A 20,445-nucleotide genomic window follows, 5' to 3' on the forward strand; every position below is an offset into this window, starting at 1 on the left:
CTTGATTCTGTTAGTCAAAATTCATTGAAACAGTTGGATATTTGTGAATCTGTTGTAATTAGTGGTAGTGTGTGGTACAGTGTCAAACACCAGTCAAAAATGTAGACATGCTGAGTCTGCCTGGTCTTCTGTGTTTACTGTTGTCCAGGTATTTTATGTTAATAAAGCATTAACACGAAAAAAAATAAAACAGTGGAAAATCCAGGATGGAATAATGACAATATAATGAAAAGGATAGTTGCTATTCACCATATAGTGGAGATTCAGAGAGGGGTATAACAAAAAGACTGTGAAACGAAGCTTTCGGCTAAACAGACCTTCATCAGAATTAGACAGAAAACACACACACACACACACACACACACACACACACACACACACACACACACACACACACACACATACACCAGGCCTTGGCAGCATGAGGCTGTGGTCATATGTGTGTGAGTTGTACTTGTATTTGTCTGTGTGTGTGTGTGTGTGTGTGTGTGTGTGTGTGTGTTTTGTCTAATTCTGGCTGTTTGGCTGAAAGCTTTGTTTGACATCTTTTTATTGTGCTCATAGTGCAACTGAGAAACTCTGCTATGTGGTGAGTAGTAACTGTCTATTCTTTTCATAATATTGTCAAGCTGTAACGTGAGTTACTTTTCCTGAAGGCATAATTATTCTTTGCAAGGAGCTGTTTTATGAGTGACATAATATTATGGCTTTGAGTGTCTGTAAACTAGATTACAATTCTCAGTATCTTGTGTGAGTCTGTTCACTGTTCAGTAATGCCTTCGTACAGAGAGTGGTTATCTTGGGTATTCTATTCCTTATGTCCTGCTCAGATTTTACATTATTGTAATAATTTAGCCAAAATGATTTTGGCACATATTCAATACATACTTTATGGCAACAGCTCATTTTAGTCTGAAATATATCGTACAGGGCATCAGTGTTACAATTGATTGCAGCTGCAATTGTTTGCTGCGTTCATTTCGGCATCCTATGGAATTTGTACACATGTTGTTCACTTTCAGAAGTCATGAAAAGTAGGACATATTGTTGTTGAAGAAATGGTACGTAAGATGATCATTTTACTGAGAAAGAAATTGTTTTTCACATGTATGTAGTGTATGGAAGGTTTTAGAGTGATTGATAGCTGTCAGTCATTGCATCAATTGTTGATCACCTGCAGGCTTTTCTGAATTTTGCTTCAGCCTTCTGGGTTATGCAACTGTCCTCTAGACAACAGCATTGCTTACAAACATCCTCACAGAGCTTCCAGCTCTAGTTATGTGTTCTTTCATTCTTCTACAGTATTGGGGAATTAACATCTTCATTTTACCTTGTTTGATGTATGAGGTCTGTTCAAAAAATTCCATAACATTCGTAATTTTGCACCAGTGGAGTGTTGGAGCGAAATTCGGTTAACATGTGCAACTGCGTTTCATATGCAACTCCTGGAAGTTTCATTGTTGTATATCTGTTAGTTATTGTAAAATGCTATATTAAGTAGTATGTTGTGTTGCACAGTTTGCGAATTTCGAAATGGCAGAGTTAGATGAGCAATGTGTCTGTGCTAAATTTTGTGTGAAACCTTTACAAAGGCACACCAAATGATTCAGGTAGCCTACAGTGGTGAGTGCTTAAGGCATACTCAGTGGTACAAGTGGTTCACTCAGTTTGAAAATGGCCGGACAGAAGTTAAAGATAACCCTCGTTCAGAATGCCCTTCATCATCTACTGACAATGCTCATGTCAGAAACGTCAATGAAATTGTGCATACCAATTGAGGACTGACGGTCTCTGAGAGATTGCAGAAGAATGTAACATTTCAGTAGGTTCATGTCCTGAAATCCTGACACTGCCTCTTGGAATGCATCATGTTACCGCCAAGTTTGTCCGACAGCTCACGGGTCAAGACCAGAAAGACCTTCGCCTTGAAATCTGTGATGAGCTTTTGGATCACACAAACGAGAACAAGATGTTCTTTAAGAGAATAATAACTGGTGATGAGACATGGGTCTACAGTTATGATGTTGAGACCAAGGTTCAGTCTTAAGAATGGGTCGTGAAAGATTTTCCAAGAGCAAAAAAAAGCTTGTCAGGTCAGGTCAAATGTCAAAGTCATGTTGATAGTTTTCTTTGACTTTGAAGGATTAGTACATCACGAATTCATGCCACATTACCTAACTGTTACTAATGGTACTATCGGGACATGTTGCGACATCTGAGAGAATACATGAGAAGGAAATGGCCTGAGCTGGCCCATGTGGACTTTATTTCCAACGTTGACAACCCCATTGAAATGGTGAAGATAGGCAATGATAGTGCAGACAGGACTTCACGCAATCTGGCAAGAGGCATACTAAGACTGCTTCTGGAAATGGAAACAGTATTGAGAGCAATGTATCAATTGTGGAGAGTATTTCGCAGGAGACTATGCACTTTAAGTAAAGGTAAGCGTAGAAAAAATTTGTGGACAAAGTTCTGGATTTTTTTGAACAGATCTTGTATGTGGTATTCTTGAGATGGAGAATTCAATGTTATTAGATAATAGCAGGTGCAGTGAACCAAGTATGTCAGCTGATTGGAATCCAGAAAATTAGAAAATGCAATTGTGTGTATTGCTTCTTCAATGGTGATAAATAGAAAATGTACCCGCCCCAGTCGTTGTGTGAATCATATTCACAGAAATTGTCTATGAATGGTGTCAGGCTAGTGTTTATTAAATTATTGTTCACTGTCTTCAACCTAACCTACTCAAGTGATAGCTGGATGTTTCTGATAGCTTAAAAGCAAGCATTCCTGAATGGTAGCAGTTACTTGGTGCCACTTCTGTTTTATAACAAATGGTTTTATTTGTATCCGCTGCTTTGTATACACTGCTTATGTGACAATATTATGAAAAGGAAAGTTGCTACTCACCATATAGTGGAGATGCTGAGTCTTAAATAGGCCCAACAAAAAGACTGTCAACAAATAAGCTTTCGGCCAGCAGAGTCTTTGTCAAAAAGGAGACACACACACACGCACACACACACACACACACACACACACACACATGACTGCAGTCTCTGGCACCTGAAGCCACACACACTTGGTGTGGCTTCAGTTGCCAGAGACTGCAGTCATGTGTGAGAGTGTTGTCTATTTTTGATGAAGGCCTTGCTGTCCAAAAGCTTATTTGTTGACAGTCTTTTTGTTGTGCCTTTCTATGACTTAGCATCTCCCATCTCCGCTATATGGTGAGTAGCAACTTTCTTTTTATAATGTTGTTACATTCCACCATGGATTTTCCATTGTTTAAGTTATGTAACAATATGATGTCACTATTTTCACGGCCTTGGCTGCTGCAGGAGACTCATATTGACATTTACAGGTGGTTTTTATTGCTGTGGGAACAAGAAAGAACAACACAGTTAGATCAGAGGTATAGGATAGATGAGGAAGAGTTTAGATGCGAAATTACTCAAGAGATTTAGTTTTCACCATGCTGTGGGCTGGTTCATTGTAATTATGAAGCAGCATCCCATCCGTATTTGATTTTTATACACTTGTAGAGGTATTCAGAGAGATAGTGCACACCATCTCTGTGTCCACACACACTCTATGTTGTGGTTTGCTGGGAGAATTTCTTCTGAGAATAGCCATGTTTTAGCTTTGTTTCATCACAGTTTATGATATTAAATACTGCCTTTGATTGTAACTACATATTCATAGCATTTACTGACGGAATTCAATGTGGAGACTTCTCTGTCCAAGTGTTTGAAGATGCAGTATCCAACAACTTCAGAAATATTTAACCTGAATTTTCTCAAGCAACATCTTAAAACAAAAAGGGACAGGAAAAAAATCGTTTTATTTTATGGCCAAATACAATTTTTTTGTTGACAAAATTGGTGCTATTTTTGTTAGAATCATTTATTTTTGCAAATTAGTTATCACTTTTGCCAAATTTGTTGTTATTTGATTGCTAAATGTGCTGTAGTTTTTGCCAAATCCTGTCTTTTTATTGCCACATTTGGTATCATTTCAGCCAAACTCAGTATAAGGACATCTTGTCATGCTCATCACTAAAAAAATTGCAATTTTCCCAATTAATCGGCAGATTAAAAGTTTGGAAGGTAGGAGACGAGGTACTGGCAGAAGTAAAGCTGTGAGGACTGGGCGTGAATCTTGCTTTGGTAGCGCAGTTGGTAGAGCAGTTGCCCGGGAAAGGCAAAGGTCCCGAGTTCGAGTTTCGGTTGGGCACACAGTTTTAATCTTCCAGGAAGTTTCATATTAGCGTACACTCCGCTGCAGAGTGAAAATATTCTGGAAACATCCTCCAGGCTGTGGCTAAGCCATGTCTTTGCAGTATCCTTTCTTTCAGGAGTGTTAGTTCTGCAAGGTTCGCAGGAGATATTCTGTAAAGTTTGGACGGTAGGAGACGAGATACTGGCAGAAGTAAAGCTGTGTGGACTGAGCGTGAATCGTGCTTCGGTAGCTCAGATGGTAGAGCACTTGCCCGGGAAAGGCAAAGGTCCCGAGTTTGAGTTTCGATCGGGCACACAGTTTTAATCTGCCAGGAAATTTCAGTTTAAGATATACACAATCCTCAGTCTTGAGAAGATTAGAAGTCAAAATCCAGTTTTAACATTCAGTTACTATCAATTACGAGTAATAGTGAACTTCTGTCCTCAGATTTATAACATTTGCATACAGCAGAATTAAAATTTTCACAATACATCATGAAATTGCAAATTTTACATTATTTTGCTCAACATTGCCAATTTCGCATTATTGTTCGCAAAATTATCCTGTCCTTATATCTAAATCACTCGTGAATCAAGAACAGCTGCCGACATGAGTAACTTAGAAGCAGGTATCCTCAGAGGAGTGAAGCAACTTAAATCACTTTATAAAAGCAAGTCTTGTAGTCTAGACTGTATACCAATAAGTTTCCCTTCAGAGTATGCTGGTGCAATAGCTCCATGCTTAACTATCATATACAACCCTCCAACGAAAGATCTGTGCTCAAAGACTAGAAAGTTGCACAAGTCATACCAGTGTTCAAGAAAGGTAAATTACAGGCCCATATCATTAACATCAACATAACGTATATTGAGTTCGAACATTATGAATTAACTCAAAGAGAATGGTCTATTGAAACATGGTCAACACGAATTTAGATAACATCATTCTTGTGAAGCACAGTTAGCTCTTTTACACAAAAAGTGTTGAGTGCTATTGACAGTTGATCTCTAGATTTCCAGAAGGCTTTGTCGCTGTACCGCACAAGCGGCTTGTAGTGCAGTTGTGCGCTTATGGAATATTGTCTCAATTATGTGACTGGATTTCTGTTCCTGTCAGAGAGGTCACAGTTTGTAGCAATTGACAGACAGTCATTGAGTAAAACAAAATTGATTTCTCTTGTTCCCCAAGATAGTGTTGTAGGCCCACTATGTTCCTTACTATATAAACAATTTAGAAGACAATCTGAGCAGCCATCTTAGATTGTTTTCAGATGGTACTGTCATTTACCATCTAGTAAAGTCATCAGAAGATCAAAACAAATGGCAAAACTATTTAGAAAAGATATCTGTATGGTGCAAAAATTGGCAATTGACCCTAGAGGTCATCCACACGAGTGCTGAGTGCTAAAAGGAATCAATTAAACTACAATTACACGATAAATCAGTCAATTCTAAAGGCTGTAAATTCAACGAAAAACCAAGGAATTATTATTATGAACCACTTAAATTGGTAAGAATGCATCGAAAATGTTGTGGGGAAGGCAAACCGAAGACTGCGTTTTATTGGCAGGACACTTAGATAATGTAACAATCTACTAAAGAGACTGCCTACACTATGCTTGCCCATCCTGTTGTAGAGTACTGCTGTGCTGTGTGGGATCTTTACCAGGTAGGATTAATTGATTGCATTGAGCACATTTTGTATTATCGCGGAATAGGGGAGAGAGTGTCACCGACATGAGACAGGACGTAATTAAAATGAATGCATTTTTCGTTGCGGCTCATGAAATTTCAATCACTGACTTTCTCCTCCATTGTATTGTGTTGACACTGACCAACATTGAGAGAAGTGATTATCATAATAAAATAAAGAAAATCAGAGCTTGCACAGAAAGATATAAGTGTTCATTTTTCGATGTGCTTTTCGCGATTGGAGTAATAGAGAATTATTGTGAAGGTGGTTTGATGAACCCTCTGCCAGCCACTTAAGTGTGATTTGCAGAGTATCCATGTAGATGTCAAGGTAGGACCCAATCCCAAGAGAGCACTTAATTTGCTGTTAAATGCAGCGGAGATCCTCTTCAATTACTGTCCAGGCTCAAGTGCTATATCCGCGAATAGCTGACTTCAGAAAAACAGATGATGACGCACTTGCCTAGTTTTCTACACTTGTCAGATTTTGCCATTCATGTAAGTAAGTAGTATACTGGTAGATACATGGTTATGATGCAAAAACTGAAAAGTTTAATAGTAGGTACAAGTGTGACATGTTATTTATGTCAGGCTGTGTGGCACTTCTGCATCAGTACTAACACTTCACACAACTATTGGGAGCCACTGTCAGTAAGATAAACAGTTCGTGTAGTGTGAACACTATTACATGCACTCTTAACAAGGAGTAGGCCAGAAATGACTGAGATGGAATATCATCAAACTTCAGTATCAAAAACATATTCTGATTTTGTCATAATTAATCCTTCATTGCCGTCTTAACATCGTTGACACTGAAAGTTGCCATTGTTATAATTGCCCATGCTGTACTGCTTTATCTACAGGTTACTCATTAACATACAAGATATTTAAGATACTTTAATTCAGTTGCTCTTCCAGTATGTACTTTTCTGACTACAGAAAACGGGTGTTTTATTTTGATGCCTCAAATATGTAAAGAACTTAAAAAAAAACAGGAGTGTAATGTGAAAATATGCACCCAAAATAGCACATTGGATGCCTAGTTGGGTTGAAAAGGTGATAACCATTAGAAGCCTAACTGCTAAGATTGATTTGTATCACTGAGCTAGTTAGTGCAGTGGTTAAGACAATGGCTCACATTTGGGAAGACTGGATTTTAAATTCTTGTCTGATGATACAGATTTAGGCTCTATGTGGTTTAATAAAATCGCTGGTGTGGGTTCCTTTCAAGTGGACATGACCTGTTTTCTTCCTTCCATCCAAGCTTCTGTCTGTACTGATTTCATAACGAATAGGATGTTCGAAAATCTAATTTTCCTTCCTTCATAAGTCAGAAGTAATGTATCTACTTAAAACGATAATAAAAAGTTTTCAAAAGCTCAATCTTTACATAAAGTCATGGGTTTGCATTGGTTTTGACACTCCTGTAGTTAGCATGTAATGTATGAAAAACATATAAGTATATATCCTGTATATACTCTGCATTGATTGTGCACATATATGATTTTTTTTCCTGTTTAGTTTGTTGTGCTCTGAGTCTTTCCTTTTAAAGAAGACATTTCAATTATATAATTTTTTGTCACTTCCAGAACATCCAGAAGCTGCTTGGTTTTGCACCTTCTAGAACAGCAAGCAAGCAAAGTGGTGGCCTCTTTGGACCACCACCTCAACAGTTCAAATAGTTTTCTGGACTTAAGCATTCTTAATTTTTTTTTTTTTTTTTTTGAGTAAGTAGATGTGGACACTTCAAGCAGGAGGCTACTGGATGGTTGTTGGGCAAATAGGGAACACCCCCCCCCCCTCCTCTCTCTCTCTCTCTCTCTCTCTCTCTCTCTCTCTCTCTCTCTCTCTCTCTCTCTCTCTCTGTGTGTGTGTGTGTGTGTGTGTGTGTGTGTGTGTGTGTGTGTGTGTGTGTGGAGAGAGAGAGAAAGAAATATAGTCTTTTATTTATTTATTCAGTTTTTGATTTAAGAGTGTGACTAAAAATTCAATAACTGACATTTGAGATTTTTTATGCACATAAGAAGTAATTTAATTGAGGAAGAGGGTGGTGTAGGAGCTGAATGTATTTATTTCCTAGAAGTACAATAAAAATAATAATTGTTGAACACATTTATTTGGGAAAATGTTTCATTATAAGGGGCTGTGATTTGTGTGTGATGAAGTTGTTCCTATGCTATATTTTGTCACTGGACTTTCCTATAATTGTTTTTAAAATTTATTTGTTTTCATGTTCCAATAATAAATTATCTGAGTTGTTACTGCACATCATTTCATTTAATGCATGCTTCTAGTGGTGCTTGTGTTTATCTCGCACCCAGTAAATTCCACCTATAAATGTAAGTAATGTCCAGTCACAGAGTGAACTGGTACAGAGCAGAATTTGTACATCCACACTCGGAATTTTCAAGAATGTTCCCACAGCAAGACCAATGCCGGCGACCAGGATGTCCAGCATGGCCATGGCCGCAACCCTGGTAGCCACCTGGTGACATAAACAAAATGAAGTAATGATGATGTCTGTTATTTGTGGGTCCTTATTGTACAGTGCCAACTTCAGTTTCACATTGGTTCTTATACATTGATGCATTGTATATACATGTACAGTTTGCATGGAAACTTAATTTTAATGGAAAAATAATGAAAGGAAGTGTTATATTGTTTGAGAATACAAGACGTATAGGTTAAAGAAAATGTTTGTGCCTTATCTTCCCTATATAAAGCCTTTTGTTAGATATTCTATTACCTGGCATTTTCCCACCACATCCACATGTAGCAGTTTTGCTCCCATTACTGGAACAAAAGCTGCAGCAATGAAATGTCCCATGGTGAGGACGCAGTGTCCTCACACAGACCAGGAAAGGACTTCCCTGTAAAAGATATGCAAGTTGCTCTTGAGTGGACACATTTATAAAGGCGGCATTTTCAGACACCATCTTTGTTTACAGAATATGACAGTTTACATGTGATGTCTTAAGGCAGTGAAAGGAACTTGTTACCACTGGAGTGCCACAAGTTCCTCCAGAAATCATAACACAACACATAACATAATGCTAACAAATGTAAATCCACCTGATGATGGAGGTTTACACCTTTCAAACACATCATGGAGATAAATAGTGACTGGTAACAGTAAACATGTTGTTTCATTTGATTTCATTGTCATTGATGATACTTTGTTTCTTCTTTCATGTCAATTAATGCAGCAAGGGATTGTGTATAATTTATGGGATGAACTATGTATTTATATTCCATAAGTGACAAACTTTATCTGTTGAAAACCATATGAGATCTTTCTTTTCTGAATGATCGAGAAGGATGTACTCTGCATGTGCAAATAATTCCTTAGTATTGTGTTAGTTTTCAGACAAATGCATGTTTTATGCAACAAATCATACAAGAGAATACACATAGTTAGATGATTGTGTGAGAAGCTAACTAGTGTCCTATGAGTTTTATGAGTTAACACCATCTGTGCAGTTTTGCTCAAGAAATAGCCTTAGTAACTCCAATATTTTCTCCTGAAATAGCCAATTGACATCAAGGAGGGAACGAATGAAAAATAAGCTAACATAAAAGTGTATCACAGGTACTGATGAGAGAAAATATTTTAATCATAAAGGTTACTAACTGCAGTCTACTTGTGCAGTTTAAAAAAAGGTGACTCCCATGAGGACTTGTCATTGAACCTCAGTCCCAGTAATCTAGTGTGCTCCCCTTCATGACACTGTTTCGAGGTACTGGAATAATGTCACCTACAGAATTGTGGATGAGAAACTTAATATGCTGTGCTTACTGTAAAAGGAATCAGTTTATTAGATATAAACCATAAACTGGTTCCTTTGCGTAAATTATTTGCTTTATTATTCAGTTCATACCCTGGATATTTGTCAGTGTTACCAGAAAATAAAAGCAAGTTTGGACCTCTGTGCTACACTCAGTGGAAAGTGTATGATGTATTACAAGTTCAAGGACTTCTCGCTTTGTACCACTTATGTAACTTGGATCCATTCTGTGGCTTTTTCCTAATTCCACAGTAATGCAGTGTTTATGGAAATATACTTTTGTCCCCATTGTCATTGACATATTCTAAAAAATACCATATTACCATAATCTGTTACAAACCTCATAATTTCATGCAAGCAGTAAATAATGCATTGACTGATGAAACATTCTTAAAGGCAAAATGTGTGTCTATAAATAAATTTTAATTACTGAAATAAGTAGCAATTGTTCATTTACAGTGAACAAGTTATTGAGAAAACAAGCAATAACAATGTAAACTACCATCTTGGTTCAAGTTTATTATGTTATGTTTACAATAACTATCCAACAAGGCCATAATTAATTCCTTTTCCTACTCTTGTGACAACTGAATTATTTCACCACATTAATGTTCTGTGTAACATATTGAACTATGAACAACAGAAATACAGGTTTTCATTCTATGTTTCCTCAATTTTAAGTGCTTTGTTCTCAAATGCAAGCAACACGACCATCCTTCACTATAGTAGTAATCCCAAATGCACACAATGTTGTGCTGATTATACAACAGTTTGAACATTTTTTTGGTTTGGAGCAAGTTGATTTTTGCTTGATGAAAACAAAATAAAATAAACTGTGTAAAAAATGGAAGGAGTGATAATGGTGATGCTGGTTACTTTCCAGGTTGCATGGCAGTTAAAGTTTCCAAAATTATTTGCTGTGTCTGTGTATCTTTTATGACAGTTATCACATGTAAACGTTGAACAGTGTGTTCAAACAATTAATATATTTGGAATCTATTACTTAAATATATCTTCACCCACAATTGTTAAACCTTTCAAGGATTCACCTACAAATAGATCTGTGGTACAGAGATGGGCACCTGCATGACTCCGTCCTGTGTCAGCCTATGTATGGGCCATGTAGAGAGTTCCTTCCTAACCATCCAGAGCAGCCATAGTGTACGGATCTCTGTGCCGGCACGTTCACAGGAGCTCAGTCTGTCAGTTCACCCAATGATGGCGACATGTATGATTGCCGAAATATTGTGCCTGTTGGACACTATATACCAGCAGTACACCCGTGGATATTTTGATTAAAGGAAAAGAGCTTTATCCACTTTATCATATTGGGACTGTTTCAAAGTCTGCCGAATTTCAAGTGTTTTTCCTGAAGACATTGCACAGGACTATTCAAGCTTGACTCGGTTCTTCTTCCAATCACAAATGGTTACTTTACCAACACCCAGTTCTGTTGCCAGTTTAGATACATTCTCACCATTGTCTATCCACTTCAAAGTATTCAGTTTTTCTTTGAGAGTTAACATTGTATGTTTCCGTTTACTCATAACGAAAATACGTACATCACTACACTTGAACGATTACAATACAACTGATATGCGTGCCAGCGATTGATAACTAACATAACCAAGCACTTTGCTAGCCAACTGGCAGTGCACTGACCTCAGACACTACAAAGGTCTCAACAATGCACAGCAACAAGGGCAAGGAGTGAGAGTGATCCATTGTTCCCACACTTGTTCCCATTTGTTAACCAAGGTGTACCTACTTATCTGCTTGGTATACTTCATTCTAGAAACTCGTCACCGTAATTCCGTCCGGCTAATTCGAACAAATCGGTAATCTGAACAAACCGCTAATTTGAACAAACCCGTAATCTGAACAAGGTCCAATCCCAATTAGTTCTGATTAACGGGACTCTACTGTACATATATGCATTCCCATGAACTACTTTGATCATCTCATTTAACTCAACAGTTTGTAATTCCGTGCTTTCTGATGAAAGGCATAGAGAACTTCACTCTCATGTTTCCAATCAACACAAGCAAGCATAACAACCCGCAGCCATTCGGTGTTCATATCTGTTACTGTTTTTTTGGACAGGATCTTGACTTTACTTCACAGTATTTTACGTACTATAATTTCTTTATATCCACACATAACATTCAATCTATCATATTCATACACATATTTAAATCTAAATAGTTACTCATATTGTGGTATGGCCCATTTCTTTTGGTACCAGCTATCTAATTTCTCCATCTTCTCATTACAGGGGTGTTCTTTGCATCATTGCCTGTAAGAAGTGTAATATTTTGTCTCCCTTACTGATAGCATGGGATTGTCAGGTTCAGTAAATAATGCAGTGTAATATCTGAGACCAGTGCACACAAGCAATCTCAGTAAAATGGAATTGACACTTACTTCACCCAAAGAAATAGAGTCCATCATAAAGATTTGAAATCAAAGCATTCTAGTGGTTGTAGATTGTATTTTATTGCTCCTGTTGTCTACATAGCAGCTTATGCATAAGACATTGGACAAGTCAAGTTATAAATATACATGCTGAAAGTAATTTCAAGGCATACATATTTAAGCTTACAATAATACACTTTACACGTAAGTAAGTATTTATATAACACATTTCATAAATTTAAATATTCTTCAATGGAGTAAAAGCAGTGATGCTGTAAATATGACTTTAGAGATTTTCCAAATGTATTGACCTCAGTGATAACTTTTATGTTTTCAGGAAGTTTGTTATAAAGCTTAACTCCCATGTGAAAAGTACCTTTTTGGCACAGTGCTGTGCTGATTTGTGTCGTATGTAAGTTTCTGTTTTGTCTGGTAAAGTGCTCATGTATATCACAGTTTTTTTGTAGTCTCCGGTCCTTGCCTATTACATTTAATTTAAAGAACAAAAGGGTTTCCGTAATGTATACACATGGTAGTGGGGGAATACCAGATTTCTTAAACAGGGGTTTACAAGAGTCTCCAGGCTTGCACCCAAACAAGATTCTAATGGCCCTTTTTTGTAGTTTAAAAGTGCTATTAGCTGTTTTAGAGTTTCCCCAGAAGGTGACCCCATATCTAAGACGAGAATGAAAGTACGCATGATATGCATTCAATACTGTTTTCTCACTACAGCATGATTTTAATGAACAAAGATTTGCTCAGTTCAGCATTGAGATATTCAATATGCTTATTCCATCTGATGTTACTCTGCAGCCAAAGTCATAAGAATTTGGTTTCAGTACTGTTACCAACTGGCTCGTCATCGATAGTTACTGATGGGATAAACATGTTGTTGTTAGGAACATTGTGGAATTTTAGAGCAACGGTTTTCTTACTGTTTATTACAAGCTGATTACTCTGTGCCCAGTTACTAAGTTGTTTCGTGACCGTGTTTACTGTCTGCTGTAAATGTTCATTGTCACCTCCTTTTAGTAGAATCGTGGTGTCATCTGCAAATATGATTGTTTTGTGTGCATCAATATTTAAGCTTAGATCATTTATGTACAGAAGAAACAGAAGGGGTCCCAATACGGATCCTTGGGGTACACCACATTTTATTTGTTTATAGTCAGATAAGTGATTAGATGATACAGTTTTTAGTTCAATATTTGTGTGCTTGACGCACACTGCCTGCATACGATTTGTCAGGAAGGAAACTGATCCACTTGTTGGACAGACCTCGAATACCATATCTTTCTAGCTTTGATAGCAGAATTTTATGGTCCACCATGTCAAAAGCTTTTGACAAGTCAATAAAGACTCCTATTGTTTCCTGTTTTTTGTCCATCAGGTTTAGGATGGAATTGATGCACTCATAGATAGCAGTTGTTGTTGACCTCTTATTTCTGAATCCATGTTGTTCATTACATAGGATGCTGTTTTTATTAATAAATTTCATAAGTTTCTCATACCTCACTTTTTCCAGTACTTTAGAGATGCAGGAGGAAATTGTGATGGGTCTGTAGTTATTTACATTGTCTTTATCCCCTTTCTTATATACAGGAATAACTTTTGATGTTTTCAACACATCAGGGAAAGTGCCTGCCTGAAGTGAGCAGTTACATAAATGTGTGAGTACTTCAATCAGGTTTGATGCGCTCTTCTTTAACATTGTTGCAGGCATACCATCAATACCTGCCGATTTGGAATTTTTTAGTCCTTTTATTGCTTTAGCTACTTCATCTTGTGAAACAGAACTTATGTACATTGATCCTCTACATGCACTTATTTTATATTCATTTGCCTGAATGCTCTTAAAGTTTCATTGTAACATATTTTCAGCAACACCTGTGAAAAAGTTGTTAAGTGCGTTGGCTACTTCTAAGGGGTTTGTTACTTTTTTATTTTTATGTGATAGTGTTATATTTTTCCAAGGTTGTCTGTATTCTCCGCATTCTTTTTTTATAACACTCCACATAGCCTTTGATTTATTAGCTGTATTATAAATGATTTCATCATTATGCATTATTTTTGCTGCTTTCATTATGTTTCTTAATATTTTGGAGTATTTTTATAGTATGCGCGTACTACAGGTGGGGAATTTTTTGAGTTACATATTTCATGAAGTAGTCTTTTCTTCTGGCATGAAACTCTTATTCCCTTTGTGATCCAGCTGTTTGTTCTAGAGTTTCCCCGTATGGTTAATGTTTTCAGTGGGAATGCAAGATCAAAGAAATGGGTTAATACATCAATGAAAGTGTTGAATTTTTCATTTATATCTTTCATTTTGTACACTCCTAGCCATTTTTCTTTCTGTAATAAGTTGTTGAAGTAGTTCACATTATGCTGATTATAACTTCGATATGCTGTTCTGAAAGACATGTTGTTAATACTGCCTTGTACTTTTATGCTTAATATTTGAGCAAGATGATCACTAAAACCTGCATTGAAAATTCTTAGTGAGGTGTTGTGTAAACTCTTCTTGACTAGAAACTGATCAAGAGCTGTTTGGCAAGTTTCTGATACTCGGGTAGCTGCTTTTACTTCAGCCTTTAAATTGTAGGACGTTGCAAGGTTCAAAATGGTCTCCCTATTTCCACTATTCGTGAGGAAGTTGTAACATATCAACAAAGTTAATAAAAGTGTGTTCATGTGAGCTTAAGTGTAATCAATCACTTATCACAGGAACATTCCCGGACTGGCTTAAACATACTGATGTTATACCTCTCCACAAGAAAGGGGACAAAGAAATGCCGTCAATTTACCGACCGATCTCACTTATGCCGGCTTTTTAAAAAATATTTGAAAAGGTTATGTTTAAACATATACTGAAGCACCTTAGTGAAAATAACATACTGTCAAAGTCACAGTTTGGGTTTCTTTAGGGTGCTGATATTGAGAAGGCTATTTACACTTGCAGTGAAAATGTCCTTAATTCATTAGACAACAAATTAGAGGCAACTGGCATACTCTGTGACCTGTCAAAGACTTTTGACTGTGTGAGCATGCTTCTGAGTAAATTAAAATATTATGGCATCACTGTTAGTGTTGCAAAATGGTTTCAGTCATATCTTACTAATAGAAAAGGGTGTCATTACGTAACACTTCAGCAGTAAGCAATCGGACATAATCTGATCGGGAAGAAATTACATGTGGTGTTCCCCAAGGTTCCATACTAGGTCCACAAATTTTTCTTGTGTGTATTAATGACCTGCCATCTGTTACATTACCAGATGCCGAGTTTGTCTTATTTGCAGATGTTACAAACTTTGCAAAAATAGTAAATCAAATACAAATTTAGAAAGGGCAGCTAATCAAATATTTACTGACACGAATGAGTAGTTCATAGCCAGTTCACTGTCATTAAACTTTGAAAAGACCCACTATATGCAGTTCAGAACTTCCAAGAGATTTCCTTCTACTGTATGCGTAAAATATGACGACATGGAAATAGGAGAAGTTGAGAGTGTAAAATTCTTGGGATTACAACTTGATGATAAATTCAATTGGGAACGACATACTAATGAACTGCTAAAGCGCCTAAAGTAGTCTGTGTTTGCAATGCGAATGATGTCAGATATAGGAGATATAAACATTTAAAAAAGTGGCATATTTTGCTTATTTTCACTCTATTATGTCATATGGTATCATATCATGGGTTAACTCCACAAACCGAGAAAAAAAGTTTTAGAGTACAGAAGCGTATAACAAGAGTAATGTGTAGTGTAAATCCAAGAACATCCTGTCGAAACCTATTCAAAGAATTGGGCATACTAACCACAGCTTCTCAGTATATTTATTCCTTAATGAAGTGTGTTGTAAATAATACATCTCTTTTTCCAACTAACTGCTTAGTACACAGTATCAATACTAGGAGTAAGAACAATATACGTAAAAATTTAAAATCACTTACTCTTGACCAGAAAGGAGTCCACTATTCACCAAGGCATATTTTCAATAAGTTACCAGCAACCATTAAGAGTTTAGTTTCAGACAAGGCATAATTTAAACAATTTTTGGTGGCCAACTCCTTCTATTCTATCCATGAATTTCTCAACAAGTGCAGCAGACCATTTTAATGAAAATTTATTATACTTTAATTTTTGACAATACTTGGTTGTAAAAGCCAAGTAACTACGTATTGTGTGAATGATGGATGTATGGAAAGCAGATGTAAGCCTTAAGTCTGCAAATAGTGAAAGTTTAATTTTAAATCTTGTACATAATTTGACTGTTCTTAACTGAGGACCATTGAAATGAATAATTTACTTTAATTTTTGACAATACTTGGTTGTAATAGCTAAGTAACTAGCTACTGTGTGTATGATGGATTTAATGAAAGCAGATGTAAGCATTAATCCTGTAAATATTAGAAGTTCAATTTTAATTCGTGTACATAATTTTACTGTTTATTGACTGAGGATCATTAAAATAAGTGAAACTCGAGTTTTTCTAATTACAGTTATGTAATGTGTTTATCTGACATGTTCCACACCCCGGAGGATCCCCGCTTTTGTGGGTGAATAATCTAATCTAATCTATTAACTTATAATATTCATTCAGTATGCAAATGTTTTTAGTTCATTATTCAGATTCTCAGAATTCAAATCTTTTTGTGAGGGAGCAAATATTAACAGCATTTTTATCACTTTGACTCACCTCTTTCATATCTTCCATCTCCATAGGATGAGTGCAGATAAAAAGAACAGATATAGTCCGAGATGAGGAATAGTATCATTACCCCATCCTGTAGCTTTTTCAGAGCATGAGCATATGCCTAGAATTATTCATTCTTTCATGGTCCATACAGATTTCGTATAATGTAGTGTTTAATTTAATTTGTATATTGTCATAATATAGATTTTTGTGTATATCCGAGGGTTCGAACTTTAATAGTGGCAACTATTTATTTACAGCTTGTACAAAATAGATACTTGTTTCAAAGTTTTACTGACCTTCAAAGCTGGTTGCAGGTTTTGTTCCAAAAATGAACAGCATAGAGACAGAAGTGATGACACTTTCTGCAGGACCTGACATAAATTTGTAGGACAATGCTCAAGCACGTACAGTTCAAGCTGTTATTGATTTGTTTGACTGATGGGGCTGCTAAGTGCTATACCACCTACTACACTTCACGGCATTCGCTTCAGAACTGCTACAAATTCGTTGGGCAATAGACCACGCCGCTCGAACTGTCAACACAACTAGCACTGCTAAGAGTATCCTCCGACTTCCACATTGCTGGGAACAGGTTATACACAATGCTGGTGACTACTTTGAAGGTCAGTAAAACTTTGAAACATGTATCTATTTTGTACAAGCTGTAAATGAATAGTTGTCACTATTAAAGTTCCAACAAAAAATGGTTCAAATGGCTCTGAGCACTATGGGACTCAACTGCTGTGGTCATCAGTCCCCTAGAACTTAGAACTACTTAAACCTAACTAACCTAATGACATCACACACATCCATGCCCGAGGCAGGATTCGAACCTGCGACCGTAGCAGTTGCACGGTTCCGGACTGCGCGCCTAGAACCGCGAGACCACCGCGGCCGGCCAAAGTTCCTAACACTCGTATTATAAATAATAACCTGGTGTGTAGTATCCTCTTGTAGTTAGTTCATTTTCTTTCCTTCCACACAAATATATCCTTATCTTAGTTCTCTTTCCTTATATTAATTTTATTCCTATAGTGCAGACTTTGGTATTTATTTTAGTAGTCAGTTTATATTCATAATCTTTCACATATACTGTATTTGGTGTACAGGTTTCTTATGTTACCTGAGTGTTGGGTGTGATTAGCAGCATTTTCGACCTGTTTTGCCTTTGCACATGTGCTAAGATCACTGTCCTGTGGTGCAAATTTCTACTGCGCTTGCAGAAAATTTCTACTGCACTTGTGTGTAGCCTCTTGTCATAATGGTACATCATTTATTTCTCCCACTATAGTTATCCATTTGCAGTCACAAGTTGTACATATTGTAGTAGTGAATTTGCATCATGGCGATTAAGTGAACATCTTTCATAATTTATAGTGAAATATTTTCACTATAAGCAAGCATAATAATTTGATGAGTTGGTTTAACCTTTTGTCAGACTCGCTCATTCCACAGATTTCTTTATAGCCGTGTGTGTGGTTAAAGGCCCTTGTCCTTTCTACTTACAGGGTAAGCTAGTCTATATGATCCTTATAATTATAAAAGGTCCAGTTGACAAGATTCCATTTGTGATTAAGTTTTTCTTGAGTGCATTCGCAGCAATACTTTTTGGCCTGTATGGAATTGTACAGTGCACCCTAATCTTTGTTGAAAGACCTTTTTGTCTGCTCAGCCTTTTCTACTAGATTAATCAAGGCTTGCTGTATTTTTTTCATCAAATGACATATCTCCCTTTAGTACTTTAAGCAGTGGTTTTTTCCCACTCATCCGTTTATCGTTTCTCAAACATTAATGCAGCTGGTCTAAAACCTGTTGAAGTATGTGGCAAATTATTAATGATTTGCTGAAATGGCGAGACGAACTTGATACATTATGTATTTTTCTGTGGTGTGTAGCACCGTATAAATCTATTAAATTCCTTAAACACCCTTCCTATGGGCTTGCTTTGGGATGGAATCATGATAGCAATACGTGTTTTATTTTATTTCCATTTGTTACCTGTGAAATACGGTGCATTATCAAATAACAGTGTCTGTGGCTCCCCTATTCGAAGGCGAGAGTCGTCTGTAATTCTTCTAATAATAGAATTGGTAGTCACTGACATCACTGCATGCAACTTAACGTTCTTGGCAAAAACACCACATAGGGTAATTACTTACTTGACACCCCCTTTTCCTTTTGGATAAGAACTGGCAACATCCAATGATTGAAATTCTAATCGTTTTGTGGGAACTGTTGGATGCAGTTCATCTTATTTTGATTTTTTGGAATGTTTATTGTTCTGACAAGTAATGAATTTTTGGATTACTTGGAGAATTTGGCATCACATGTTGGGTAAGTAGCAGTATGTTTTAATCTTATCAGTGCATTTACAAACACCACAATGACCCCATACGTAGTGAGTGTAAAGAATGAACTTGTCTGCAAACTTTTTAGGTAAACATATGCACTACTGTTCTTGGGTAGGTGTACGTTGGTGAAATAGTATTCCTTTGTAAATAATATAAAACTTTTTTAAGTTGTTATTATCATCATCTTCACATAGTTTGAGTCTTACCTTCTTCCAGTGTGAATCTTCTTGCAATCTTCAAGGTATTGCACTTTTTTATGAAATAGAGTCGACAAGTTTTGTCTTGCATAAGTAGGATGCTGATTTCAGAACTGTGTTCGATGAGTTGTAAAAAGTCTTTTAACATTTGTATGTTTTGTTTACCTTTGATGTACAGTACCTCAAACTGAGTTTCTGCAAGTAATGACACCATGTAGCTAATCTTCTGCGCAGAAGTTTGCATGTCAAGAGAAAAGAAAGCACTTGGTGGTCATGGTAGACTGTGGTGTGTTTTCTCCACAAATAATGTCCACACTATAGAGAGTGCTTTGAGCTCCATTATTGAATATGATCACTCACATTCAGTAAGAGTTATCTTGGGTGTTTGTCGTCTATCTGTCTCGGTGATTTGGAATAGGCAAGTGCCTAGATCCTGTGAAGATGCGTCAGCACTTAAACAAAACTCTTGTGACATGCCTAGATGATACAATACATTTGCATTGAGTAGAGTTTTTTTATGCTTTCAGAGTCAGTTTGACATTGATTTGTCCATATCCATGGGTTATTCTTCTGTAACTAATTTAACAGGGCACCACTGTTCAGCGAATGGTCAGAAATAAATTTCCTTAAGACTCCAGGCCCAGGTAAGCTTTGAGTGGAGTTGTTTATTGTCCTGGCATTGTGGAAAATGTCTGATTGCATTTAATTTCCCTGCATCTGGCAAAATACCTTCTAATGATATGGTGTATCCTAGGAATTTGACCTTTCCCTTCCCAAATTCAGGCTTTTTTAAATTTTCTGTAACACCGTATTCTGAGAATCAGTACAGTGCTTGTCCCAAAAATTGCAAATACTGTTCCCAGAGAGGCAGTACTGGTAGCAAGTAAGTGACTTAATTAAGTAGTTCTGGACCAAAAACTTTGTCTAATGCAGGAATGAAGACATATTTTGGTGTTTGTTCATTCCTAATTTCACTATGAGTTTTCATCATTGATACAACTTATGCAAGGGATGATGAAAACTCATAGTGATGTTAGGAATGAACAAACACAAAACTTTAATGGCCTAACACAAAAATTTAATA

At 36.7% G+C, this 20,445-nt stretch overlaps 2 protein-coding genes across 2 annotated transcripts in view; one reads left to right on the forward strand and one right to left on the reverse strand.

The window, feature by feature from the left end:
* The window catches only part of LOC126365901 (calcium load-activated calcium channel), a 34,932-nt gene extending 24,938 nt beyond the window's left edge, over positions 1 to 9,994 (forward strand). The window contains exon 5 of the mRNA XM_050008621.1: positions 7,505 to 9,994. Coding sequence (XP_049864578.1) covers positions 7,505 to 7,597 — 93 coding nt within the window. The 3' untranslated portion in view covers positions 7,598 to 9,994. The remainder of the gene's footprint in view (positions 1 to 7,504) is intronic.
* LOC126267747 (tripartite motif-containing protein 45) overlaps positions 7,615 to 20,445 on the reverse strand; it is a 151,173-nt gene continuing 138,342 nt past the window's right edge. The window contains exons 9-10 of the mRNA XM_049973051.1: positions 8,662 to 8,785; positions 7,615 to 8,400 (exon numbers count right to left, since the gene is read on the reverse strand). Coding sequence (XP_049829008.1) covers positions 8,270 to 8,400; positions 8,662 to 8,785 — 255 coding nt within the window. The 3' untranslated portion in view covers positions 7,615 to 8,269. The remainder of the gene's footprint in view (positions 8,401 to 8,661; positions 8,786 to 20,445) is intronic.

This window comes from Schistocerca gregaria, chromosome 4, assembly GCF_023897955.1.
Source record: "Schistocerca gregaria isolate iqSchGreg1 chromosome 4, iqSchGreg1.2, whole genome shotgun sequence".
NCBI classification, from domain to species: Eukaryota; Metazoa; Arthropoda; class Insecta; order Orthoptera; family Acrididae; genus Schistocerca; species Schistocerca gregaria.